General features: G+C 40.2%; 1 protein-coding gene across 9 annotated transcripts in view; it reads right to left on the minus strand.

Annotated features, from left to right (window-relative positions):
• Nucleotides 1–27,991, minus strand: part of SLIT2 (slit guidance ligand 2) — a 422,385-nt gene that overhangs the window by 143,749 nt on the left and 250,645 nt on the right. For all 9 annotated transcript variants that reach the window (XM_075128007.1, XM_075128006.1, XM_048848731.2 and 6 more), the window contains exon 6: nucleotides 4,069–4,140. In XM_075128007.1, coding sequence (XP_074984108.1) covers nucleotides 4,069–4,140 — 72 coding nt within the window. The remainder of the gene's footprint in view (nucleotides 1–4,068; nucleotides 4,141–27,991) is intronic.

Below are 27,991 nucleotides of genomic sequence, written 5' to 3' on the forward strand. Positions count from 1 at the left end.
GAAGACATGCTGCAAGATCCACCTGGCCCAGGTTTTCCTGGGAAGGATGACCCAAGGGCTTACTGAGGCTATGTGGGAGATGGGGTTGGTAGTTGCCATGGAGAGTTGCATGATGATTTTAGGTGACTTGTTCTGTATAAGGTATGGACCTCTTGGGAGCCTTAATATTTTACCAGAATAGCTCTATGTATGTTGTGCAATGTGCTTACAACTTGGCACAGGCACAGTGAATAAATCTAAGTAAATAAATACTTGGTTAGCAAAGAGTTGTCTTAGCATACATTTATTGCAAAGATAACGAGTAATAATGTATGAAAACTTTATGAAATATCTTTCATTTAATTATTACATTTGGTTTGATATAAAAAGAAGACAAGCTTGACTCCAGAACAAGGAAGAGAACAATATGATTTAGAGTTAATATTCCCCCATACTTTTGTCTTACAACTTGTTCATTTGAACAGCATGAAGTACATTTTCAAAATGAAAAGGAGTACTTGTGGCACCTTAGAGACTAACCAATTTATTTGAGCATGAGCTTTCGTGAGCCACAGCGAAGTGAGCTGTGGCTCACGAAAGCTCATGCTCAAATAAATTGGTTAGTCTCTAAGGTGCCACAAGTACTCCTTTTCTTTTTGCGAATACAGACTAACACGGCTGTTCCTCTGAAACCTGTCATTTTCAAAATGTTATTTTGTGCTTTACTAATCAACTCTAATGGACTGAGAATTCCATTGGCTAAATCTTTGCACTTCTTCTTGAAAAAAGCAAGTGTTTCAGTTGTATTTTTTTAAAACATGAAGCATCATTTGCATAATTTATGCTCGTTTCTCAAGACTTTTGAATTAAAAGTACAAAGTACTTCTGAAACACACATGGGTAAATTGCGAGCACCATGAATGGAATCAGGTTGAGCACCTCCAATTAGCTTTAATGGTAGCTATGTGAGTTAATTTTTGGTGCGATGTTTGCAAATTTACCTCACTGTGCTTACTGATTTCTGTTTTGTTCTCTTCACCCACACACAAGGGAACTCCTCTGTGTGCCCTGAGGGGTACAGAAACCAAAGAGGAGTAGAATCAGGAAGAAAGGAAAAAAAGATAAGGACATGTGTCCGACTTGAAAAAAGTGACATTTTGCATAGGGCTAGTGCAAAGATGAGACTGCCAGAAAAGGGTCTAAAATGGTGATATGATCACTGTTAGGTCTTTATATGACTCTCTGTCACAATGTCCAAATGAAAAATATACAGTTCCTATGAGTCTCCCTGCATGACTTATTAATGGGTGACTTCCAAGGTACACCTTTTTAAAACAGGGAACGCAAACCAGTGAGCATTTATGTAGTTCTGATACTACTTAAATAGGACAGATTTTATAAACACTTTATTATATTTCTGGTGTTTGGTTATTTAACTAATTATTTCTTTCTTTGACCGTTCTTGTATTCCCCTTATGTTGCACCAATTTAATTCTATGGATTTAATTGCTGGAGTACAGCAAAACAGTAGCTAGTAGTAACTTAATGGATTAGACCATAAACAATTACATCTAATAAACCAAATCTGTGGCTTTCATTAAAGGGACACTGCCAACTTAAAAAAAATCATACTTCTATCTGAAATATTTTCACCCCCTGTTACACATAACCCCCAAAATTCTGTTTCTATTTTAGCAGTTTGTTTACTCTTTGAACTTAACAGCATTGTGTGAATTGCCAGGATCACGCCTGCATAGTCAGTTTCCCCCATTTGCTTCAGTCACACAGCTACAGTGGAAAGAAAAACATTTTAAAAAATAGGAAATTTGAAAGCCATAGAAATTTTCTGGAGGATTCACTGCCAGTAGTAATACCTGAAACTACTTTTAACTCTTCTTTTAAATTGTCTAGATTTCAAGTTGACTGCATCCCTTTAATTATAATAACCTCTGAACCGCCTCAATGTTACCAAAGTATTTCAATGGTGGAAAGTTATTTTATTTTAGAACTGTACAAGACCTGTCACTTTAGCACAAACTTTTAAAACATGATTGAATCAGGGTACAGGACATACTAAAAGCTCTATTATACACTTGTATGTTGATAGAAGATACACATTCCATGCACAGTATTAATACAGACAGAATAAATCCAATCAAATGCAAAACCAATATATTTAGCGTTGCTAATTATTCAATGTACTATTGCTATTGACTGACCTGAATGTCGTCGTTGTCTTCTTTTTTTTTTTTAAACTTTTATTTATTTATTAGACAATATGGCTGCTGTGAAGGTGCAATTTAGAGTTCCATTCAACATATTTGTCTCAACCTTGTTTGTAATTTAAGTTCTTCTATAATACTGTTTGTCATATCAAATGATTTAATTCAAGATTACGTTTTATTTACATATTTAACTAATAATAATATATAATAATATATTAATATATATATAATAAATATATAATATATAATATAATAATATATATATTCATTCATTCAGGCACACAATACTGCATGATTACCTGCCTTTGTGGTGCAATACTAATAATTTGTATGGTTTTGATTCTGTGACCATTGAAGTCTATGGGAATTTTTACCATATTTGAGCAGTCAAAATAATAGTAGTAAAGCAGTACTAATAATATTTGATTTAATTAAAACACACGTTCAAAATTCATTTCTTTTGGACATATATAAAATGCACTATTAAAGGAGGCTATATATTTAAAGTAAGGTAACATGATAACTGCCTTAACCAGCACTGTGAAAATATAAGTTACCCTGTGATACAGGTGAGTTCCTTGGAAAGTGCGGATAAAAATCACACAGTACATCAGGTATGCTGACAAACCACCCATTTATACACTTTACAAGTCACATGTGTTAATATCAAATAAGCAGCATATTTTAACACATTTTAAAAAAGAGAAAGCAACATTTTAGTTATCTGGTTACTTGACTCTAATGACTTAAAACCAAGAAATGTGATAAAATGTTAAAAATTAAAAACAAATAGTCACAGCTACCCACTCATAGTAATCATAGATTAGCTCAATAGCTGCTGAATAACTGCCACCTTTCCCCTAAGTTGCTCGTATTTTATCCTTTGGATTCTATTCATAAAAAGATAATGTGTGTTCTCGGAAAAGCTTCTTGATTTTACATAATTACTAACAAAAATTAAGTTAAGACTTAAAGCTCTCTCCCCCCACCAATTTAATTTAGCATTGGGTTTCCAAGTCGTTTGAAGTCAGGGTGATTTAAAACGACATCCAGAGAAGCACTATTATTGGTAGAGAAAAAAGTCTCCTGCTTTCTTTAAATGTATAAAAGTAACCAAGGAATGTGACACTTTGATTGACAGAGGAAATATTTAAAGAATGTATCCTGTGCCTCAAATTCTTTAGGAATTAGACATTTTACTCATCATAGTCACTATTTTCAGGTCAAGGGTCATTGTAGATTATTTTGTTACCTTTATCCTCATTTGACAGCAATTTCAACATGAGAAAAGAGTAAGCAAGGCAACGTGCAACCCAACCCTTCAATCAATGCCATAAATACATTGTGTATAAAAAAAAAATCAGTTGTAAAGCATTTAATAATGAATGGACAGGCTACATAGCAGATATCACGGTTCTGTTTACTGAAAAAGTAGCTTAATGAAAACAGTTATTACAAATGTATTCAATGTATTTATCATTTTGATATAGATAGATAAACAGGCAGATAGAGGTTATCTACAACAAATTACATAACAAAAGCAATATTAAAGTGTGTAGCACTTCAGCAATGAAAAATATTTCACAAAAATAATGGATGCATTAGTACTTTTTTTTTCAGGAAGTGTCTCTTTCTTACAATACATGTCATCTGATTATTTTGTTAAATGCTTTTCTGGGTGAGCAAAATAATATGTCTTTATACATATATTTACCATTCTACAACACATCACAGTGGATTATTTTAAGACATCTTTTCACTAGACCATTTTGTTCCCAGGCTGCAGCTAGCAGATAAGCTTTTACATTAGTACTCCCTAGATACTGAGCTCCAGTTAAAAGTAAGAGATACAAGCAGTACTTACAGCACTTCCAGGTCGCGTAGAGCCCTAAATGCCCCATCTTCAATACAGCTGATCTGGTTGTAATCCAGTTGCCTGTTAAACAGATTATGAGGGAATAGGTAAAAGAGATGAACGCTGTGTAAGAAAGCCTCCTAAAGGGTCTGTGTAGCTAGGCCACAGTAACTGAAACGCTCTCACAAATACACTCATCTGCTTAAGAATGTCACACGCCATTCTGGCCTTGATGCTGCCACTGAAATCTCTTTTTGTTCTGAACTGTCTGCGTAAAACAGCAGCTCTGGGAAAGCTCCAGTAAATAATAACTGCACCTTATATTAAATGCCAAAGGAATGCAATTTCATTACATCAAGAAAAGCTATCCATTAAAAGCTCTCAGCGTCATCTCACTGAAACAATTTCATTAAGGTAAAGGACTGTAAATCACTTAATGTCACATGCATCCCCTCAGTGACCTAACAGAATCCATTTATCAGAGAAGACCAGCTGCATGTTAATTTCACTATCCTTGGCAAGAAAGAGCAAGAGAGACCACTTTTAGAGTTTTTCAAAGGCAGTTTCCTTCTAGAATTGTTCGAAATGAAGAAACAACATTGTCCTAGGCATACACATTTTCTTAGTTACATTCTTTAATTCTGCTCCAAATATATCTAGCATTTGTTCTGCAATAACGTTCAGTGTATGATTTTTGCATAGTTTGTGTTCTTTGTAACTATATGCAGATAGGATGTAATAAAGGAGCACTTGAATTCTGGAAATAAAACTCAGCAATGCCATCTCATACATTATTAATCTTAAAGTATTAAGTTATGAAAAATTTACAAACTTTTCTCTGAAGGATGTTATTACTTTTTTCAACTCAAAACATTAATACAGTACATACTACATGACTCCTCTGAAAAAAGAAAGATACACACTTTTCTGAAATTAACAACCACTCAGATACGAAATCCACGTTTCTACACAGCTGAACAATACTAAGAATATGAGCATAATACAAATGAACTTTACCCCTTGTGTTTCTCATTACATACTACCTATCAGAGCTAATAAGGCTTTTACTAAAGCACTTCCAGAGATTTTTGTGAACCTGTGGTAACCCTTTACTTGGATAAGAAATCATTACATCTTTTTTCATTGTAATATAGCAACTTTTACATTGCCTCTGAAGTTTCATATGTATTTTTCTTTTAGTTTCTAGTAAACAGAAACACTATACTATTGTAGCTGTACTGGAATAGTGTTTCTGTTTACTAGAAACAAAAACCAAAATATAATTTCCTGACCACATTTTTTAATCATTTTGGCACAATATTTGTACTGCAGTGTGTTTTTCTTTAAACCTATGTTCCTAAGAACTCTTTTGATTTTAACTAATTAATTTCATTTAACAATTATGTTAATAGCCTTTTTATTTTAAAGAGGCAAAATATATCTATAGTACTATTCTCTAACCTCTGGAACAATTTATCAAAGCCATTTAAATTAGTACAATGGCATGAAATGTTACCCTTGACGCAACACAAAAGAGAAATTGTTTCCAGACAAATTGGCAAAATCTTTTAATGCCATCAAATTTGCCTAATGCAGTCTGCAGGTTAATCTGTAAAAGGGTGAGCTGTATGTTTGCCCATATCTTATTATCCTTAGCTGTCAATGTATAAATCAGTGCTGACACAGCTTCTTCTAAATCATCCATATTATACACAAAGGGAAAGCTTTAGCAGTAGGCAAAGCACTCGAGCAAATCTTGTCCTACAAGAACTGAAAGGCAGATTGCTTCCATTAAACTGACAGCAGTTGAGGTGCACCTGAAAACTTTTGGACCTTTTCTTTTAGTGATGCATCCACAGCACTGCTATCGTTAAGGGCAAGTTGCCATTTCCAGCTTAAACCATTTTTCCCCCATGGATTTCCAACACAGCTGCTTTTGTTCACATGGGGCTGAAACATGGCATGAAGCTAGTCAGTTGAAATGCATTTTTCTTCACAATAAATAATGCTTAATTTAAAAGAAACTGATCTAAAAAGTAGTGTTTCCTGTTTCTTTCAGATGATTGGCTCTCTGTTGTGACTAAATGTCAGAAATACATTAAGTAGTAAGCGTGGCAAACAGCTTTTTAAACCATTAAGTTATTTAACTTTGAAAAGTGGCTTTCTAGTTTATCCTATTTGTATTAAGTTGCAGACATCCACCATACATAAACATATAATTATTCAATGGTTTCACTAATGGTAAATTCTGATAGACAAAACTGCAGAACTTCTCTAATGTTACTGAGAGCATATAATGGGACTGGTAGCGTTGAGGAATTATGAAGTTTATGGATAAGGTTGACTTCTGATTTCAGGGTAGTAACCTTGGCCAGAGTTAAGGCTATTTGAAGACCGCTCAGTGTCCACTTTTATACTTCCCAGCTGTTATTTGTTTTTAATATGTTAACTTTTTAAAAAGCACTTTTTAAAATCTACAGTGTTGTTGTAAAGCTTCCTACCTCTGTTAAGTTAGTGAAGCATATCTGCAATCTTAACTCCATTTTAAAGTGTTTTGAGAATTTCTTTAGCTCTTTTCGAATGACTACAAACTCCTTCAGAACAGGAGTCTGTATGGAGGCTGCTAGCTGAGTAGGAATGGACTTGCTACCCCACAGATCATACTCATCCTTGCACAGCTTCTTCCATTCCACTCAAACGTTCACCCCGGGTGGCTCCATTTCCCATGCCCTTGACAAGTCGTTCTCAACCTGAGGCCCATGGGCTGGCTGCAGCCCAATCAACACAGAGATGTGGCCCATGTGACATCCTCAGGGCCATACAGGTGGTATTGGATGTGGCCCACAATGGTAAATAGATTGAGAACCACTGCCCTTAACAGTCACTATTCCCCCCTCCCATGTGCCTCTTTTTATGTCCCTTCCCTACACTGTGGCTATTTACATTGGGCAATGTGTTTTTTTGTAAATTTACAGGATTCCTAATGTCAGTTCTCATTCTTAAAAACCTTTCAGTTGCTTGGGAGAATTAACTCATTTTTGCATCCATATTTGCAGTGTTACCTGGATACTTCCTGTATTTAATACATAGCATTTTTTAAAATGTCACAGCAATGTTAACCAATTGCAAAGGCAAAGTTGTGACATTTTTAAGAGCTATGCAAAAACTTTTTTTTAAATGTAGCTTTATGCTGTAGTCTTATCAATAAATCACGTGCAAAAATGCTGTTAATAAAACATTATTAGTTATCATAATCATACACATTGACTGTGGACTTCTATTTTCTCCCATTCCTTTTTACTTTTACATAACTGCTGTATTTAATGGTTAGAGCTAAAAAAACAAAGACTAAAAACAAAAATTTAAAAACCCTCAAAAATCAAATGTTCAACATCAGAATATCAATGTACATTTAAGAATTGATATCTATCTTCATACAAAAGAAATTTACACCCTATGCCACCAACACAATAGCATTCCAGAAGTCCATAGTTCATGGAGGTTGAGATACATTTATTCTAACTTCACTTTAAATTGTCAGTTTTTCTACTTCTCTTCCCTTCTCAGCATTCCTCGGGGTTTGAAAATATTGTTTTGTAATGTAAGAATAGAGACCATGAACCATTAAAGTTGTTCAGTTTGTACTGAAATGAATAAATCCAGGCTCCATTTCTTAACGCACTGCTTAATAAGTCATTGTAAAAAGTCAAACTGATTTCCATCTCTTTACTGTGCTTACCTGACAGGAACAACATTCTTATAAACCTTATAAATTGTTTAGTCTCTAAGGTGCCACTAGTACTCCTTTTCTTATAAACCTTTGCATTTTCACATTTACTATTCCTCAGATCATGCCCTGTGTTTGTGGAGGGAGGGGGACGATAACTGTCATTGCAGTATTATTTTTGGAAACAGTTACTATTTTCTACTAATTTGTCTGCATTTTGAGATAGAATTAAATTATGTTTACTCAATTGCCTTTTCTGTTGCAATTTCCCCAATTCTGTTTTTAAGGTAGTGATTTCATGGCACATAATCTAGAAAGAATGTAACAGAATCTATAGAAGATTTTTGTACTGAGTTTCCATCAAATTACAGACAAGAGGACTGTATCTATCTGATTCCACTTTTCTTCCATATGAAATACAAAATGCTTTCCTCCCATTTATCTGCATGGTTTATTTTGTTCAAACTATGTAAGCTTTTATTTAAAAAAAATCTATCTAGTTAATTTTCACTGAAAATCAAGGAATAAAACTGTTACTAAAATAAGTTGTGTGTCAAGTTATTGATCTTTTTATTTCTGTTAAAACTAAACAGCTGGCATTATGGATACATCCTTTAAGTATAGCACTTGGGAATAAAAACTTTTTATATCTTTTTAATAATCTTTAATAATCATTTAATCTTTAATGCTTTTTAATAACTAAATAAAGTCCTCTACATCATACCCTTCAATCCAACAAAAGTCACTAATGTTGTATGGGAGCAGAAAAACAAAATAAACCAAATTCAGAGTTTTGAAGTCCAAACATTTTGGAATTATGATAAATCAAAAATGTCAGAATATGTATGAGAGATGTAAACCACTTATGGTTTTGAACAATCAAATCCCAAATTTACCGTGCCCAGTTTTCCCCAAATTTTCTATAAAAATTCTAACCTGAACTAAACTTTCAGATGGATATTAAAGGTAAACAAGTGGGTCAAAATCAGGTTTATAATGAGCAACTAGCTCCACCTTCATCTATGTGAAGACTATCACATCTCCACCATCTAGAGATACCTCATTAGAATTGTGTTATTAACTCTTAACACAACGGAGGCCACATCAGATGCTATTCACATATGGTATGTTATTAGTTGATCAAAAATGAAATGTAGGAAGTTGGGAAAAGTGATTTACTTGTCAGGAAACATGGGAAAATATTATTTATTATTTGTATTACCATTGTGCCTAGGAACCCTAGTCATGGATCAAGACCCCATTGTGGTAGGTGCTGTACAAAGAGAACAAAAAGACATCCCGGCCCTGCAAGAGTTTACAATCTAAATAGACAGAACAGACACATGGTGCAGGGGGAGTGGTAGACTGAGCGGTTTCCAGATTTCTAGAGAAGAAGAGGGTGCCACAGTGTATGACTGGTTATGCACTTTACTCTTAGAGCAAAGGAGGTCCTTACTGTGCTTTACCTCCACTTACTACCATTTGATAAAGTTCCACTTGGTTGGATCAACAGTTATTTCAACATTCTTCTAGGAGCTGAAAATGGCTTTGAATGTCCACTGTCAGGTAATGCCCCATCATCCTCTTGCTGTGGTACCGTAGATACTGACATCCTCGTCTGGCCATAGAGCAGTGAAGCAGCAGGCCAAAATAACCATAGGTAGTCCTATTCGGCAACTGATTACGCAACCCACAAGTTATGCAGCAGGTAAATGATGTCATTGGTGTGACTCATGTTAAGTGACAACACTGGATGGCAAACAATCACATGGCAAGTATGTAATTTTTTGGCAAATGCACAATTAGTTATTCTGGCATGTGACATCATTCAGTAGATATCCTCCAGGAATACTTCTGTTGGGCGGTTTGTGTTTAAAGATCAATTAAAAGACTTCTGTCTGTGGAACAACTCCCATTAAATGGTAAACTTGTTACAACAATATCCTGGCAAGGACACAACTGCTTTGGTTCGTGACATGATTAAGTTAGGCCTGGCTACACTGGCAAGTTTCTGTGCAGTAAAGAAGCTGTCTGTGTTGTAACTCCTGAGGTGTACAGACTGCCAAGCCACTTAGTGCGCAGAAACTGTGCAGTTTCAGTGCTGTAAAAAAACCACCCCAACGAGAGGCATACAGCTGTCTGCGCCAGGGGTACAGGGCCACAGTGCCAGTGTAGACACCCTGGCGATTACAGCGCTGTGATGGGCCTCCAGGAGGTGTCCCACAATGCCTGTTCTCGCTTCTCTGGTCATCTGTTTGAACTCTACTGCCCTGCCCTCAGGTAACCAACCGTCATCTCCACCCTGTAAATTCCTTGGGAATTTTGAAAGTCCCCTTCCTGTTTGCTTGGTGACATGTGCAGTGGTCTCAGTGCATCTTTCCAGGTGCCATGCCTGCTTTACGCACCAGGCAATCCCCCACTTGGAGCAATGCTGAGCTGCTGGATCTCATCAGCATTTGGGGAGAGGAGGCTGTCCAGTCCCAGCTGCGCTCCAGCCGTAGGAATTATGATACCTATGGACAGATTTCACAATGCATGACAGAAAGGGGCCATGACTGGATCACACTTCAGTGCAGGGTCAAAGTGAAGGAGCTGCGGAATGCCTACACCACAAGGCGTGGGAGGCAAACCGCCACTCCAGTGCTGCGCCTACGAGCTGCTGGTTCTACAAAGAGCTGGACGTGATACTCGGTGGCGACCCCACCTCCACTGCAAAGGCGACTGAGGATACTGCGATGGCTCGTGTGCCAGTCGAGAGTTGACCAAGCCAGGAGGAGGAAATCTTGGACAAGGAGTGTGAGGGGGACCCAGAGGCAGAGGACGACTTGGAGGTGAGAGATGCATGCAGCCCAGAGCTCTTCTCTACCCAGGAGGAGGCTAGCCAGTCACAGCTGTTGGATCTTGGGGAAGAACAAACAGGAAAGGAGGCCCCTGGTAAGTGGCTTTGATTTTGTGAATCGCTGAAGCGAGTTGTTGGGGGGCAGGCGGGTTGCAGAAAGCAGGCTTGTGTCTGTTCGTTGTGCGTACCACCACATGCCTAGACTGAGCGGCGGAACAGGGTGTTGATTGACTCCCTCCCTTCACAGAAATCTGCCTTGGAGGTCTCCAGGAAACTCTCATTAAGATACTGGGCAATCTGCTCCTGCAGAACTGCTTTGTTTCTTGCCCCATTAAGGGTAACTTTCCCACACCACACTGCTGTCGCTGGGGTGTGGGGAGGGAGGGAACATTGCTGCACACAGGTGAGCCGCATAAGGGCCAGGGCAGAAGCTGCCATCTTGGTGAAGACCCTCCCTTGATTCCCTGCTCACCCTCAGTAGTGAGATATCTTCCATTATGAACAACTGCTGTAGATGACAAAACAGCTTTTCTAGTTGTTTATAATACAACACAATGTAATAAGCCAGCCCAAATACCATAAAAAGGTAGCACAATATTTGTCAGACATATATGACAGACAAGACTGAAGACAGATGACATTTTTAAGACGGTAAACCTCAACCATCCCTAATATCTGATTTTCTAAGGTCTACCTTGATCAAAACCATTTGGGCATTTACGAATGGAGACCTGCTTCCTGGCTGGTGTAGGAGTGAGCTGGAAAGTTGATTACAAGCCTAGCTACAAAGAAATATTGACAGCCTCTCTGTGCACATAAAAACACATTTTCCAAACATCATTTTTCAATATTTTCGCAGGGAAGACCCTGGGTCTCCTGACCCAGTTTTCATTAGGGAAAGTCCAGTTATTTTTACTCTGTTCAACAAAGAGATGCCATGAAACATTTTCTGGGGAAATGTTTGTGATTGGCGGCACTTACATTAGTGCTATATAACAGATGAAACCACATATCAATGCAGCACTGCAGATGTCATCTATTTGCCTAATATTTAGTGTCTTTCAGATAAAATAACTTGTTTGATTATTCTCAGAGGTCCTACTCTGCCCCAGCTTCCCACTGCCTAAAGTGCCAAACACCACAATGGATGGGGGTGGGGAGGAGGAAGATGGACTTGGTTGAGTTCACAGCCAGTGACTTTTGTTTTGAAATTCAGGTTGAAAGCACAGAGTTTTGCCGTGGTGAGGGTCAGAACCATAAATCCTTTCAGTGGGTCTGAAATTCAGCCCAAGTTCACAAATCTGCCACAAGTTACATATTTGTAACAAAACAGGAAACCCAGGTGAGTTTCATCTGGTTTTGGATTTCATGTCACCGTATGTACTCAGATACTATAGTGATGAGTAGTAATATAAAATCCTGAGATATATTGTTTCATATGTAGTCCAATATCTGTGCTGATGAAGTAAAGTTATAAAGGATCCTCAGTAAAAGCTTCTTCAAAATTATTCTTAGTAGCCTAGGTGTTACAGCAGGCCATTTTATATACAATGAAAAGGGTATGTTGGGTAAAAATTTTTTAAAGTTATTACATAACTTAGAATTATAAGTGCTTACGCAACTTAGAATTTAAAAGTGACTTAGGAACTCATTACCTTTCAAAGAGACTTTGGCTGCTAAATGAGTTTTTAAAATAGGACTTAGGTCTTGTCTATACACGAAAGATCACAGAATCATAGAAATGTAGGTCTGGAAAGGGTCATCTCGTCCACCCCACACACTGAGGCAGGAATAAGTATAACTAGCCCATCCCTGATAGATATTAAACCTGTTCCTAAAAACCTCCACTGGCAAGGATTCCACAACCTGCCTTGGAAGCCTATTCTAGAGCTTAACTAACCTTATAGTTAGAAAGTTTGTCCTAATATCTAAACTAAATCTCCCTTGCAGCAGATTAAGCCCATTACTTCTTGACCTCCCTTCAATGGACATAGTATAATTGATCACTATCTTCTTTATGACATATCTTAACACATTTGAAGACTTATCAGGTCCTTCTTCAGCATTCTCTTCTCAAGACTAGACAAATTTTTAAAACTTTTTCATAAGTCAGATTTTCTAAACCTTTTATCATTTTTGTTGCTCTCCTCTGGAGTCCACAATTTGTACACATCTTTTCTAAAATATGGCACCTAGAACTGGATATAACACTCCAGCTGAGGCCTTACCAGTGATGAGTACAGTGGGACAATTACCTCACATGTGACACTTCTATTACTAATACAGTCAAGAATTATATTAACCGTTTTCACAACTGCATCATATTGTTGACTCATATTCAATTTGTGATCCACTTTAAACCCAGATCTTTTTCAGTGGTACTACTGCCTATTCAGTTGTTCCCCATTATGTAGTTGTGCTTTTGATTTTTACTTCCCAAGTGTAGTACTTCGCATTTGTCTTTTCTGAATTTCATCTTGTTGATTTCAGATCATTTGTCCAATTTTTCAAGGTCGTTTTGAATTCTAATCCTGTCTTCCAAAGTGCTTGCAATTCCTCCAAACTTGGTGACATCCCCCAATTTTATAAGCACTTTCTCCAATCCATTATTCAAGTCATTGATGGAAACGTTGAATAGCACTGGACCCAGGTCAGATTACGTGAAGGACCCAACCAGATACATCCTCTTAGTTTGACACCAAACCATTGATAATTACTCTGAGTCCAGTTTTTCAACCAACTGTGTGCTCACCTTATAATAATTTCATCTAGATCACATTTCCTTGAGAATGTTATGTGGGACTGCATCAAAAGTCTCACTAAAAGGAGGATACAGGATGGGTTGAAGAGGATTACAAGGGAGAACAGGAATAGAAAGAACTTGCAGCCAGAGGGAAAAGGGGATAGATGGGAGAAGAGCACCATCATCAGGAAAAGGCAGGTCTATGTGATTGGGGACTCTTTACTGAGAAGAATAGACTGGCTTCTAACCAGAGAATAGAAGGGTGTGCTACCTTCCAGGTGCTAAGATACAGGATGTAGACCTGAGGTTGAAAAGGATCCTAAAGGGAGCAGGGAAGAATCCTCTAATTATCCTTCATGTGGGAACAAATGATACGGCTAGATTCTCGCTGGAAAGTATAAAGGGAGACTATGCTAGGCTGGGGAAGACGCTTAAGGAAATCAAGGCTCAGGTGATCTTCAGAGGGATTCTGCCTGTTTCTAGAGAAGGGCAACAAAGGTGTGACAAGATTATGACTATCAACAGATGGCTTAGGCAGTGGTGCTATAAGGAGGGCTTTGGGATGTATGGCCACTGGGATGCATTCATGGACAGAGGACAGTTCTCTTGGGATGGACTTCATCTGAGTAGGGAAGGAAATAGACTTCTAGGATGGAGGCTGGCAGAACTGATTAAGAGAACTTTAAACTAGGAATTTGGGGGAGATGGTTGGGAGATGTCCAGGTAATCTCCACACCAGATTTTAGCATTGAGAGGGAAGAAAACGAAGTAAGAAAGGATACAGCCGTGGGTAGGAGAATGTATGTAAGGAGGAAGGGCCGTGTGGATACCAGTCTAATAGGTTATACTGGCTGTAGAATGACCGTGCCTAATAGGGTACAGAATGTGAGCGAGGCCAAACAGCAAAAGTTAAGGTCTTTGCACACTAATGCAAGGAGAGTAGGTAACAAAATGGAGGAACCAGAGCTACTGGTGCAGGAAGTGAAACCAGATATTATAGGGATAACAGAAACATGGTGGAATAGTAGTCATGACTGGACTACGGGTATTGAAGGGTATGTGCTGTTTAGGAAAGATAGAAATAAGGGTAAAGGTGGTGGAGTAGCACTGTGTATCAATGAGGAGGTAGAATGTAAAGAAATAAGAAGCCATGGAATGGATAAGACAGAGTCTGTCTGGGCAAAAATCACATTGGGGAAGAAAATTACTAGAGCCCTCCCTGTGATAATACTTGGGGTGTGCTATAGACCGCCGGGATCTAATTTGGATATGGATGTTTTTAATGAAGTAAATACTAACGGAAACTGCGTGATCATGGGAGACTTTAACTTCCCAGATATAGACTGGAGGACGAGTGCTAGTAATAATAATAGGGCTCAGATTTTCCTAGATGCATAGCTGATGGATTCCTTCATCAAGTAGTTGCTGAACCGACTAGAGGGGATACCATTTTAGATTTGATTTTGGTGAATAATGAGAACATCACAGAAGAAATGGTTGTAGGGGACAATCTTGGTTCAAGTGATCATGAGCTAATTCAGTTCAAACTGAACGGAAGGATTAACAAAAATAAATCTGCAACTAGGGTTTTTGATTTCAAAAGGGCTGATTTTCAAAAATTAAGGAAATTAGTTAGGGAAGTGGATTGGATTGAAGAACTTATGGATCTAAAGGCAGAGGAGGCCTGGGATTACTTTAAATCAAAGCTGCAGAAGCTATCGGAAGCCTGCATCCCAAGAAAGGGGAAAAAATTCATAGGCAGGAGTTGTAGACCAAGCTGGAGGAGCAAGCTCTCAGAGAGGTGATTAAGAAAAAGCGGAAAGCATACAGGGAGTGGAAGATGGGAGGGATCAGCATGGAAAGCTACCTTATTGAGGTCAGAACATGTAGGGATAAAGTGAGAAAGCCTAAAAGTCAAGTAGAGTTGGACCTTGCAAAGGGAATTAAAACCAATAGTAAAAGGTTCTACAGCCATATAAATAAGAAGAAAACAAAGAAAGAAGAAGTGGGACCGCTAAACACTGAGGATGGAGTGGAGGTCAAGGATAATCTAGGCATGGCCCAATATCTAAACAAATACTTTGCCTCAGTCTTTAATAAGGCTAAAGAGGATCTTAGGGATAATGGTAGCATGACAAATGGGAATGAGGATATGGAGGTAGATATTACCATATCTGAGGTAGAAGCGAAACTCGAACAGCTTAATGGGACTAAATTGGGGGGCCCAGATAATCTTCATCCAAGAATATTAAAGGAATTGGCACATGAAATTGCAAGCCCATTAGCAAGAATTTTTAATGAATCTGTAAACTCAGGGGTTGTACCATATGGCTGGAGAACTGCTAACATAGTTCCTATTTTTAAGAAAGGAAAAAAAAGTGATCCGGGTAACTACAGGCCTGTTAGTTTAACATCTGTAGTATGCAAGGTCTTGGAAAAAATTTTGAAGGAGAAAGTAGTTAAGGATACTGAGGTCAATGGTAAATGGGACAAAATACAACATGGTTTTACAAAAGGTAGATTGTGCCAAACCAACCTGATCTCCTTCTTTGAGAAAGTAACAGAGTTTTTAGACAAAGAAAATGCAGTGGATCTAATTTAATCCACCTAGATTTCAGTAAGGCGTTTGATACCGTGCCACATGGGGAATTATTAGTTAAATTGGAAAAGATGGGGATCAATATGAAAACTGAAAGGTGGATAAGGAATTGGTTAACAGGGAGACTACAGCGGGACCTACTGAAAGGTGAACTGTCAGGCTGGAGGGAGGTTACAAGTGGAGTTCCTCAGGGATCAGTTTTGGGACCAATCTTTTTATTACTGACCTCGACACAAAAAGTGGGAGTGTGCTAATAAACTTTGTGGATGATACAAAGCTGGCAGGTATTGCCAATTTAGAGAAGAACCGGGAAATCATACAGAAAGATTTGGATGACCTTGTAGACTGGAGTAATAGTAATAGGATGAAATTTAATAGTGAGAAGTGTAAGGTTATGCATTTAGGAATTAATAACAAGAATTTTAGTTATAAGTTGGGGACGTATCAATTAGAAGTAATGGAGGAGGAGAAGGACCTTTGAGTATTGGTTGATCATAGGATGACTATGAGCTGCCAACGTGATATGGCCGTGAAAAAAGCTAATGCGGTCTTGGGATGCATCAGGCGAGGTATTTCCAGTAGAGATAAGGAGGTTTTAGTACCGTTATACAAGGCACTGGTGAGACCTCACCTGGAATACTGTGTGCAGTTCTGGTCTCATGTTTAAGAAGGATGAATTCAAACTGGAACAGGTACAGAGAAGGGCTACTAGGATGATCTGAGGAATGGAAAACCTGTCTTATGAAAGGAGACTCACGGAGCTTGGCTTGTTTAGCCTAACTAAAAGAAGGTTGAGGGGAGATATGATTGCTCTCTATAAATATATCAGAGGGATAAATACCGGAGAGGGAGAGGAATTATTTAAGCTCAGTACCAATGTGGACACAAGAACAAATGGATATAAACTGGTCATTGGGAAGTTTAGACTTGAAATTAGATGAAGGTTTCTAACCATCAGAGGAGCAAACTTTTGGAATAGGCTTCCAAGAGAAGTAGTGGGGGCAAAAGACCTACCTGGCTTTAAGATTAAATTCGATAAGTTTATGGAGAAGATGGTATGATGGGATAACATGATTTTGGTAATTAACTGATCTTTAAATATTCATGGTAAATAGGCCCAATGGCCTGTGATGGGATGTTAGATGGGGTGGAATCTGAGTTACTACAGAAAATTCTTTCCTGGGTATCTGGCTGGTGAATCTTGCTCACATGCTCAGGGTTTAGCTGATCGCCATATTTGGGGTCGGGAAGGAATTTTCCTCCAAGGCAGATTGGAAGAGGCCCTGGAGGTTTTTCGCCTTCCTCTGTAGCATGGGGCACGGGTCACTTGCTGGAGGATTCTCTGCTCCTTGAAGTCTTTAAACCACCATTTGAGGACTTCAATAGCTCAGACATAGGTGAGAGGTTTTTCGCAGGAGTGGGTGGGTGAGATTCTGTGACCTGCACTGTGCAGGAGGTTGGACTAGATGATCATAATGGTCCCTTCTGACCTTAGTATCTATAAAATCAAGATATAGCATGTTTACAGATTTCAGAGTGGTAGCCGTGTTAGTCTGTATCAGCAAAAAAACTGAGGAATACTTGTGGCACCTTAGAGACTAACAAATTTATTTGGGCATAAGCTTTCGTGGGCTAAAACCCACTTCATCAGATGCATGCAGTGGAAAATACAGTAGGAAGATATATATATATATATATACACACACACAAAAACACACACACACAGAGAACATAAAAAATGGGTGTTGCCATACCAACTGTAATTAGACCAATTAATTAAGGTGGGCTATTATCAGCAGGTGAAAAAAACCTTTTGTAGTGATAATCAGGATGGCGCATTTCAAACAGTTGACAAGAAGGTGTGAGTAACAGTAGGCGGAAAAATTAACACGGGGAAATAGTTTTTACTTTGTGTAATGACCCATCCACTCCCAGTCTTTATTCAAGCCTAATTTAACAGTGTCCAGTTTGCAAACTAATTCCAATTCTGCAGTTTCTTCTTGGAGTCTGTTTTTGAAGTTTTTTTTTGTTAGAGAATTGAGACTTTTGGTCTGAAATTGAGTGATCAGGGAGGCTGAAGTGTTCTCCGACTGGTTTTTGAATGTTACAATTCTTGATGTCTGATTTGTGTTCATTTATTCTTTTGCATAGAGACTGTCTGGTTTGGCCAATGTACACAGCAGAGGGGCATTGTTGGCACATGATGGCATATATCCCATTGGTAGATGTGCAGGTGAATGAGCCTCTTATGGTGTGGGTGATGTGATTAGGTCCTATGATGGTGTACCTTGAATAGATATATGGACAGAGTTGGCAACGGGCTTTGTTGCAAGGATAGGTTCCTGGGTTAGTGTTTTTGTTGTGTGGTTGCTGGTGAGTATTTGCTTCAGGTTGGGAGGTTGTCTGTAAGCGAGGACTGGCCTTTCTCCCAAACCTCTCCAGTGCATTATCAAGGATCTACAACCTATCCTGAAGGACTATCCCTCACTCTCACAGATCTTGGGAGACAGGCCAGTCCTCATTTACAGACAGCCCCTGAACCTGAAGCAAATACTCACCAGCATTGCCTTTTTCTGGTGTTGCTTAATCCAGTTCCAAAGTAGGTTAAGCTAACTTGGAAAAGGGTATTCTTATTCCAGAATAAGAGTTTCCACACAAAGTTATGCTGGAATAGCTATTGGGGAATAACTGCACGTGTGGATAAGCATTAGGAATCACTTGGGAGGTTTTTGAAAATTTTACCCATTCTCCCTTCATTCCACACAGATAGTTCTAGTTGATTTTGAAGAAATTGTAAGATGAGAATAGATTGGTAGATATGCCAGCACATGTCAAAAGATTTTTCTACATGTTACCAGAAATACATTTACTCCATGCAATCTTATGGAAATAGATTTTTTCCCCTTTGTTTTTTGTGCTAGATTTTTGTGTTGAAGGGGATCTTGGCAGATGTATAGCCCATACATTGGCAGTTGGAATGGAATAGAATTCTATACTATCATTTGAGAAGAGTCCAGTACTTGTAATGCTCATCGTTAATATCCTTCACTCCTTACCTGGACATAAAATGTAACTCCAATTAGCGAAGTTTTCAATCTCAGAATGTCAACAGTACTATTCAATAGAAGATGTTTAGGTGATTTTATTTAATAATTTTTTGTAACATGTTTATGGCATGCTGCTATGTACAGGTACATGAAGTGTTTGTGAGTTAACATTTTAGCTTTTGCAAGTAAGTGGGCTTTGCAGTGTTTATGAACAAACACCATATGTGGACAACAAAACGCAAATAGGTAGAATAAGAGTCTATGCGTAGGTAGTTACAAGAAGGGGATAAACCAGCCCTCAATGTCCCTTTCTTGATTATTCTAAAGCAGAGATTCCTGACCACCTAGCCCTTCCCAAATGCTAACTGAAAAGGAGGTCCCGGCTAGATGGGAGGAGGCTCCTGGGATGGAAATTGGGGGTATAATAGTATTGAAATGGTCAAGAACCACTTGTTCTATGGTAACATTAAATCAGCATTTACTACATCCAAGTATCCACCCTATAATTTACTTTAAATGAACAACTTTGGTCTTTCCTTCTCATCCTCTAAAACAGTGATTCTCAACCAGTGCTATGTGTACGCCTGGGGGTACGCAGAGATCTACCCGGGGATCATCAACTCATCTAGATATTTGCCTAGTTTTACAACAGGCTAGCAAAGTCACTACAAACTAAAATTTCATACAGACAGTGATTTGTTTATGATGCTCTATATACTATACACTGAAATGGAAGTACAATATTTATATTCCAATTGATTTATTTCATATATATGGTAAAAATGAGAAAGTAAGCAACTTTTCAGTACTAGTGTGCTGTGACACTTCTATATTTTTATATCTGATTTTGTAAGCAAGTCATTTTTAAGTGAGGTGAAACTTGGGGGTACACAAGACAAATCAGACTCCTGCAAGGGGTCCAATAGTCTGGAAAGGTTGAGAGCCACTGCTCTAAGAAAACCCCAATGAAGCGCTAATATCTGAAACTTGCTGAAGTGTGTGCTTAGAAGCGAAAACAATATGATGCAGACTAATAGTCTTAACCAAAAGCATTCACCCTTTAAGAAATGCAGATGTTTAACCTGCCAAGTATTTACTCATCCTCTCAATATGCTAATTTAGAATGAATGAGTTTTAGTTCCTTCTTCATTTGCACAGGTAGCCACAGTAACTAATCAGTAATCAGCTTTTTTGCGGGGCGGGGGGCACCCGTTAGTGGTCTCCTCCTTCTGAAATTCAATTGTCTTCATATAAGGCATCCAAAGACTCTTGTTCCTGAACTACATACAGGGCCAGCCCACAACATTTTGGCAACTGAGGTGGGGAGCTCAAATGACGCCCCCATTCCCCCTCGCTTGGGCCAAAACTTTAAAACGTCTCAATTCTGCCTTCTTCCTGTTCTACTCCTCTCATGGTACTGCTCTGCTACCTACCCCAATAAAGGAAAATTAACAACTTAAAATGCCTTGTTTAAAAATTTTAAGTCACATTTAACTTTCAAATGCCTGAACAGCAAATAGAAAAGGAGTACTTGTGGCACCTTAGAGACTAACACATTTATTTGAGCATGAGCTTTCTTGAGCTACAGCTCACTTCATCGGATGCATTCAGTGGAAAACACAGTGGGGAGATTTATATACACGAGAACATGAAACAATGGGTGTTACCATACACACTAACAAGAGAGTGATCACTTAAGGTGAGCTATTACCAGGAGGAGAACTGGGGGGAAAAAACCTTTTGTAGTGATAATCAAGGTGGGTCATTTCCAGCAGTTGACAAGAATGTCTGAGGAACAGTGCAGGGTGGAGGGGGAGAATAAACATGGGGAAATAGTTTTACTTTGCGTAATGACCCATCCACTCCCAGTCTCTATTCAAGCCTAAGTTAATTGTATCCAGTTTGCAAATTAATTCCAATTCAGCAGTCTCTCGTTGGAGTCTGTTTTTGAAGTTTTTTTGCTGAAGAATTGCAACTTTTAGGTCTGTAATCAAGTGACCAAAGAGACTGAAGTGTTCTCCGACTGGTTTTTGAATGTTATAATTCTTGATGTTCATTTATTCTTTTACGTAGAGACTGTCCAGTTTGACCAATGTACATGGCAGAGGGGCATTGCTGGCACATGATGGCATATATCACATCGGTAGATGTGCAGGTGAACGAGCCTCTGATAGTGTGGCTGATGTGATTAGGCCCTATAATGGTGTCTCCTGAATAGATATGTGGACACAGTTGGCAACGGGCTTTGTTGCAAGGATAGGTTCCTGGGTTAGTGGTTCTGTTGTGTGGTGTGTGGTTGCTGGTGAGTATTTGCTTCAGGTTGGGGGGCTGTCTGTAAGCAATGACTGGCCTGTCTCCCAAGATCTGTGAGAGTGATGGGGGGTCGTCCTTCAGGATAGGTTGTAGATCCTTGATGATGCGTTGGAGAGGTTTTAGTTGGGGGCTGAAGATGATGGCTAGTGGCGTTCTGTTATTTTCTTGTCTGCATAGTAAACACTGGCATTTTTATCTGTTTGAATAATCAAAGTGGTGCTTTCCGTTCCTTCTTGGTTGCAAAGATTTGAACTGCTTCCTTCTGAAGGTCAACAGTCTGGGCCAGCTCATGCTCTATTGAGATGGTTGCAAGGCCGACCAGCCTCTCCTGTGTCGTTGTGGAGCGTAGATGTGTTTTTATTAACTTCAGCTTGGAGAAGCTGTGTTCTCCACTGGCAACTGTTACAGGAAGTGTTGGAAGTATGCGCAGAGCAACAAAAGCATTTGGAAAGAGGGTGGTCATCTTATTTGTGCACATATATTCCAGAACAGCCTTTGGAGTTGATCCTGCTGAAATGTATCTTGAAAGGGCTTTCAGTTCATCACCTAAATCACTCGCATCAATATCACACATGTCATCATGTGTCAACACTGTCTCTAGTGCCCTGCATTGCTGGTGTAGGTCTTCTTCAGGTATAGTGAGGAGTTTTGGAATATCATACAACATCCCAAATATACTGCTGTGTTCCTTGAGCTGCATGAAACATTCTTCAACTGACTGTATTGCACAATCTAGCACCTGTTAAAGAATTCAACTTTGAATTCTTGTTTTGGGTTTTTATGGGATTATAACATGCCTGGTAATCAAAATGTCTTCTTCTTTGATGACTTTTGTATTCTTGAATGGGTGGGAAAATAGCTTTAGTGTGAAGTTCCTCTGCCAATTTCTGTGCACTCTTCAGAACGTTTTGAAATCCCACATCTGACCGGCAAAATTGTAGGTATGACTTTGCTTTGTGCAGTTGTTCCACTGCTCCAGATATATCAAGGTCAAAACCTTGAGGTCTCTTGCTTACAACATTTATTTCAAACAGTATGTCATGCCACAACACTAAGCCACACAGAAATTTGAAGTTATGTATGTTCATTGATTCCATTTCCCTCTGCCACTGTTCTTCTACAAACAGTACCTGTCATAGCATTATCCTCCATAATGGCAACTATGGCATCATCTATCTTCCCAATTTGGTGTTTGATAGGCTTTATCGCCTCCACTCAACTTTCCCATCATGTGGCACTCAGTGGTTTCAGTGTCAGAGAGGATGTTCCCAGATGTTGCTTCAAAATTTGCCATTGACGAGTTGATGCAGAGAAAAATACACAGATGTTTTGAATTACATTAAAAAAATCAGCAGCTGTATCACTGACCACCAAGTTTCAATGAATGAGAACTGCAGGGGACAAAAAAAGCTTGAGGGTTTAACTCTCGTATCCGTGTCTGCACTCCTCCGTTCTTTCCTCATGTTGGCACCATTATCATAGCCCTGACCTCTCATGTCAGCTATCCCAATTTCCGTATCTTTCAGCTTTTTAAGAAGCCCTTTTGTCATACCAGCTCCTGTAGTATCATCAATGTCAATAAATTCTAGAAAATGCTCTGTGACAGTCACCATTGCAGGGGCATTTTCACTAGGCTCTGTTGTTGTTACAAAACGCACCATTAAAGTCATTTGTTCCATCACGTGTGCAATCCAGAACAACAGAGTAATATCTTGCTGACTTCAGATCTGCCACAATCTTCTGTTTGACTTTTGTTGCCAGTAACTGTATGATCTCATTTTGAATTGTTTTTCCAAGGTAGTGGTGTGTTTACATTTCTTGGGTAGTGACTCTTTTTCAATGCTCCTGAGCACCAAACTCAGCCATCAGCTCCACAACTTCAAGGAAGTTTCCATTGTTTGGCACATAAAGATGATCTGAAGTGTCACACAGTGCTAGGTTTTGGGTAGCAAGCATTCTCACAATGGCAATGAGCCTTTTCAAAACATTTTGCCAGTAAAGAGACTCTGATGCAATCTTCTCTTGATGCTGATCATCTATGGTGGCCTTTAACCTTAGTCTCATCTCAAGCTCTTTCCACCTAAGGAATGCTCTCTGGTGATTTGCTGCCTTCTCATGGCATGCCAGATTTTTTCATTCCTTTGTTCCTGTGGAAACCAATGTGGCTAGAATATTAGACTGGAAGAGTTTGCAATAAAAACAGTATGTGTCATTCTGGGTTTTTGAGTACATAAGCCGTGTCCTCTCCACTTTGTCACCATTGGGGATTTCACGCCAGTAATGTGTTGGATGGAAACTTCTATTTTCATTGTCTTTGGGGAACATGAAGTTTTTCATTTGCTGTGGCCCATGCAGTACAAGGAAGTCCCTCAGGCTGCTGCGCAAGTGGGTCCACAGTGCTGGATCATCTAGACTTAAGGAACTAAACACAGCAGCAGCTGTTTCTTGCGCCTCCACCACACTCTTCTCTGATCTACACCTTTCTTCAGGAATGTGCATGGTTACATCCATTTGAGGTGGAGATATGGATGCTGCAGTACCTGCCAGGTCACCTGCACTCTGACTAACTGGAAGATCAGGCATCTCCTCACCACCCTCATCCTCACTGGGGCTGGAAGGCTCACCGTGGACATCTGTGTCCACGTATCTTAAGAGAGCTCCTTCCTGCTTAGATAGAAAAGTTTCCTTTGCTTTCTTTCTTTTTCTGAATGCTGCCCCAGAGGGGCTTTTTCTTCTTTCACTCATGACTGTTGTTCTGTGCCAGCTATAGTGGCTATCAACACTCAATTGAAGGGGAGAAATAAGCAGGCTGGTAGCAGGGCCTGAGGGAAGATTTCCCCATCTTAAGGGCCTAACTGGCTCCTACTACTTCAGCTGACTGCCTGTTCTCCTCAAGTGGGTTCAGGGAAGCAGCAGGAAACAGGAAGGTCCTTGAGAAGCTGGTGTTAATCAGTTCAGACTCCTGGGGGTCCTAGAGAGGTACATAAGAGGCTCCTCCTCCTGTCTCCCCCTGTAGCTCCTGCTGGTTTCTGTTATTCCCTCTCACCTTTTCTCCTGCCTGCCTGTTAAGTCTCTTGTGCCCTCCTTCCTCCAGCACTCCACCATCTCTGTGTATCTAGAGCAGAGAGAATACATATGCACCAGCAGCAGACACAATTTTCTACACTCCGGGTCCTAGTGGCCCCCTTCCTCCACACAGTCTGGAACCTGAGGTGGCCACCTCAGTTCGCCTCATGGTAAGGCCAGCCCTGACTACATACTAAAACAAACTTGATTAGAGCACTTTAAAATCAAGCTATGGCATATATAAACTACGATGATGTTATTAAGAAAAATGTGGCATATGAGCCTATATCAATACACATATAGTACATTGAGATTATTCCACATGGGGGTGATACTCCTGTAGCGAAACAACAGGCACACAGACTTAGTATTTCGGCATCCTTCACATGCCGTGTCAGACCAGATGCAGTCAATAAAGCCAACATTAAATTATAAAATACTAGAGTATATGGGGGAAAAGCTGGAGGGAGCTATATTATATGCAGCAAGGATGAAAAAGTTCAGACTTCCTTATTTCTTGAGACCAGCCAGTAGGATGTGCCAGCTAAAGGGTGTCACTAGAAACATGGGTGTCCAAGTCTGTCGTACTCCATGGACAGGCAGAACAATCTTTGCCAACTGTGTTTTACTACCTTTATCCACTGTTTTTAATGGACTTGGACCCACTTTCATATATCACTAGACTCCTCTACTCAATGTCACCTTGTCCTGAAGAATAACTAGGTAAGGAGGTTTCAGAGTAGCAGCCATGTTAGTCTGTATTCGCAAAAAGAAAAGGAGTACTTGTGGCACCTTAGAGACTAACAAATTTATTTGAGCATAAGCTTTCCTTTTCTTTTTAGGTAAGGAGGGTTTCAGAAAAAGAGCACAAAAGAAATCTACTAAGAAAAAGGCAGGAAAGAGGAAATAGTGGCAAGGGGCTGAAAAAGGAAGTTCAGAGAGAGCTGGAAGTGAGAATGTCTATCCTTAGATGGAGCAATACTGCAGACATGAGGGTGAATTAAGGTGGCTGCCTTTACGAACTGCACTAACAGGGAGTCGGGTCACATGAGATTAACAGAGATGGCTTTGCAGTTACTTCTGGGGTAATTTTTGGTCACTCCACACGTTCAGAATTCATGTCCCCCACAGATTTCTTTGTTTCCCTGTAGAAAAATGATTTCTGACAGGGAAGCAAAGGGAAGCCACGAGAGTGGTCATATGCCCTCCCTGGCAGCGCACGGTTCAATCACAGCTGGGGGAGGGAGGGGCAGCCGTGCACGAGAGAGACACACACACTCAATCCTTCTTGCTCGAAATTGCAGCATGTTTGGCATGGAGGGGCGGGGCTTCAAGGTGTTTCTGAGGGGTAGGTAGGCTCTGTCCCCTGAGGCAGAACAGAATGTAGCAGCCTGCTTGCTTATTTAATTGTTCCCATTGTCTTTGTGAATTCCCCCAGAAGTATAAAACAGGTGTAAAAGTTTTAAGGCTCCTTTACATTGCCATTATGGTATAAAGAATAATATGGCTTTTAAATACTTATGGTGCTTTAGTGATTAGAACTGGTCTAAATTTTTTGACTGAAAAAATTTCCTATCAAAATGTGCTCCATGACCTGTTTGCTACTGACCTTTCTGGAGCTAGACAGTAGCCAATATACATTGTGAGTTTAATTCCTCAGCCACCCTCACTTACTCTTCAGTTGCCTATGATGTAACATTGAGCATACAGCTGCATATATTTGTTGACTAATAACTTGAAATAAAGGCTCATTACTAGCTACATTACTATTAGGCAAGGGGGATTGGGGATTTTCTCCAATGCTCCCCACTCCCATTCTCCATCCATTGTATTGTAGTTTAATTAATTACCAAAATAATTGAAACCAGTGTGACTATATTGCATTATTTTGACAATTCAAATATGCAGAATTTTGCAGAATTTAAAAATATTGTGTGCAGAATTGTTAATTTTTTGGCATAGAATTCCCCCAAGAGTATGCAGTGAAGACACTGACCTGGGATTCAGAAGGTCTAAGTTCAATTCTTACCTCTGACACAGAATTCCTGTGACATTTTGCATACACAGTCACTTAATCATTTTGTACCTCAGTTCCCCCCTTTGTAAAATGGGGATAATACTTTTCTTCTTCATCAGCTTTGTGAGGAAAATTCCATTAATATATGTAAGGTGCTCAGATACTACAGCAGGGGTGGGCAAACTTTTTGGCCTGAGGGTCGCATCGGGGTTGCAAAACTATACGGAGGGCCGTGTAGGGAAGGCTGTGTCTCCCCAAACAGCCTGGCGCCCACCCCCTATCTGCCCCCTCCCACTTCCCGCCCCTTGACTGCCCCCCTCAGAACCCCACCCCCATCCAACCCCCCCGCTCCTTGTCCCCTGCCTGCCCACTCCCAGAACCCCACCCCCATCCAACCACCCCTTCTCCCTGTCTCCTGACTGCCCCAGCCTCTATCCACACCCCCGCCCCCTGGGACTCCCATGCCTACCCAACCCCTCGTTGGTCCCTGACTGCCCCGGCCCCTATCCACACCCCCACCCCCTAACAGGCCCGCTGGGACCTGCACACCTATCCAACACCCCCCCCCCCGACCCCTGTCCCCTGACGGCCCCGACCCCTATCCACACCCCCGGCCCCTAACAAGCCCCCCGGGACTCCCACGCCTATACAGCCCCCTCTGTTCCCCATTCCCTGACCACCCCCTCTCCCCCCCCCGAGAAACACCGCCCCATCCAACTGCCCTCTGCTCCCTGTATGCCCCCTGGGACTCCCTGCTCCCCGCCCCCTTACCCTACCAGAGCCAGCCACGTCGCCACACTGCCCAGCAGGAGCAGCGGGCCAGAGCGCTGGCGGTGCAGCGCACTGAGGCTGCGGGGGAGAGGGAACAGTGGGGGAGGGGCCAGGGACTAGCCTCCCCGGTCGGGAGCTCAGGGGCCAGGCAGGACGGTCCCATGGGCTGGATGTGGCCCATGGGCTGTAGTTTGCCCACCTCTGTACTACAGTATGATTGCCATATAAGAATCTAGACAACCCTGGATCTTATCTCAACCAAAAGGACACAAGATGAATTAACAGCATTAAGAACTTTTGTATTCCCTCCTGAAAAAATACATACGTTAAAGAGGGAAGATTCAGAGGTCAAAGTACACTGATGGTTCTCAAAACAGAAACCAAACTTTCTCTGTTTCCAACAGTTGGATCCAGATATTGTGGGTTGACAACATGGATCACCTAAACTGAAGCATAACATCAATGATTGTAGCTAAGAGCAACAATATTGATAAGGGTGTTCTTCACATGGGTGAAGGCAGTCCTCCTGAAGAGAATAATTCAGCCTTTGAGAGAAAAGCAGCACACCGTCCCCTGCCATTTGAATTGCTGGCATACCAGGTATTGGGAGGCCTGTCTGGGAAAATCAGTATAGACTATGTCTAGTCACTCTTTGCCTTTCAGACAATGTGGCCCAACACCACCACTGAAGAACAGGCCCAAGCAATCAGTGACTGATTTCTGATGCAAACAGAGCTGTCTTTGGCATCTGTCACCACTTGTGTCACGCTGAACAAATCAGAATGTAACAACCATTCCCTGGACTGAATC

This window comes from Caretta caretta, chromosome 4, assembly GCF_965140235.1.
Source record: "Caretta caretta isolate rCarCar2 chromosome 4, rCarCar1.hap1, whole genome shotgun sequence".
NCBI lineage: Eukaryota > Metazoa > Chordata > Testudines > Cheloniidae > Caretta > Caretta caretta.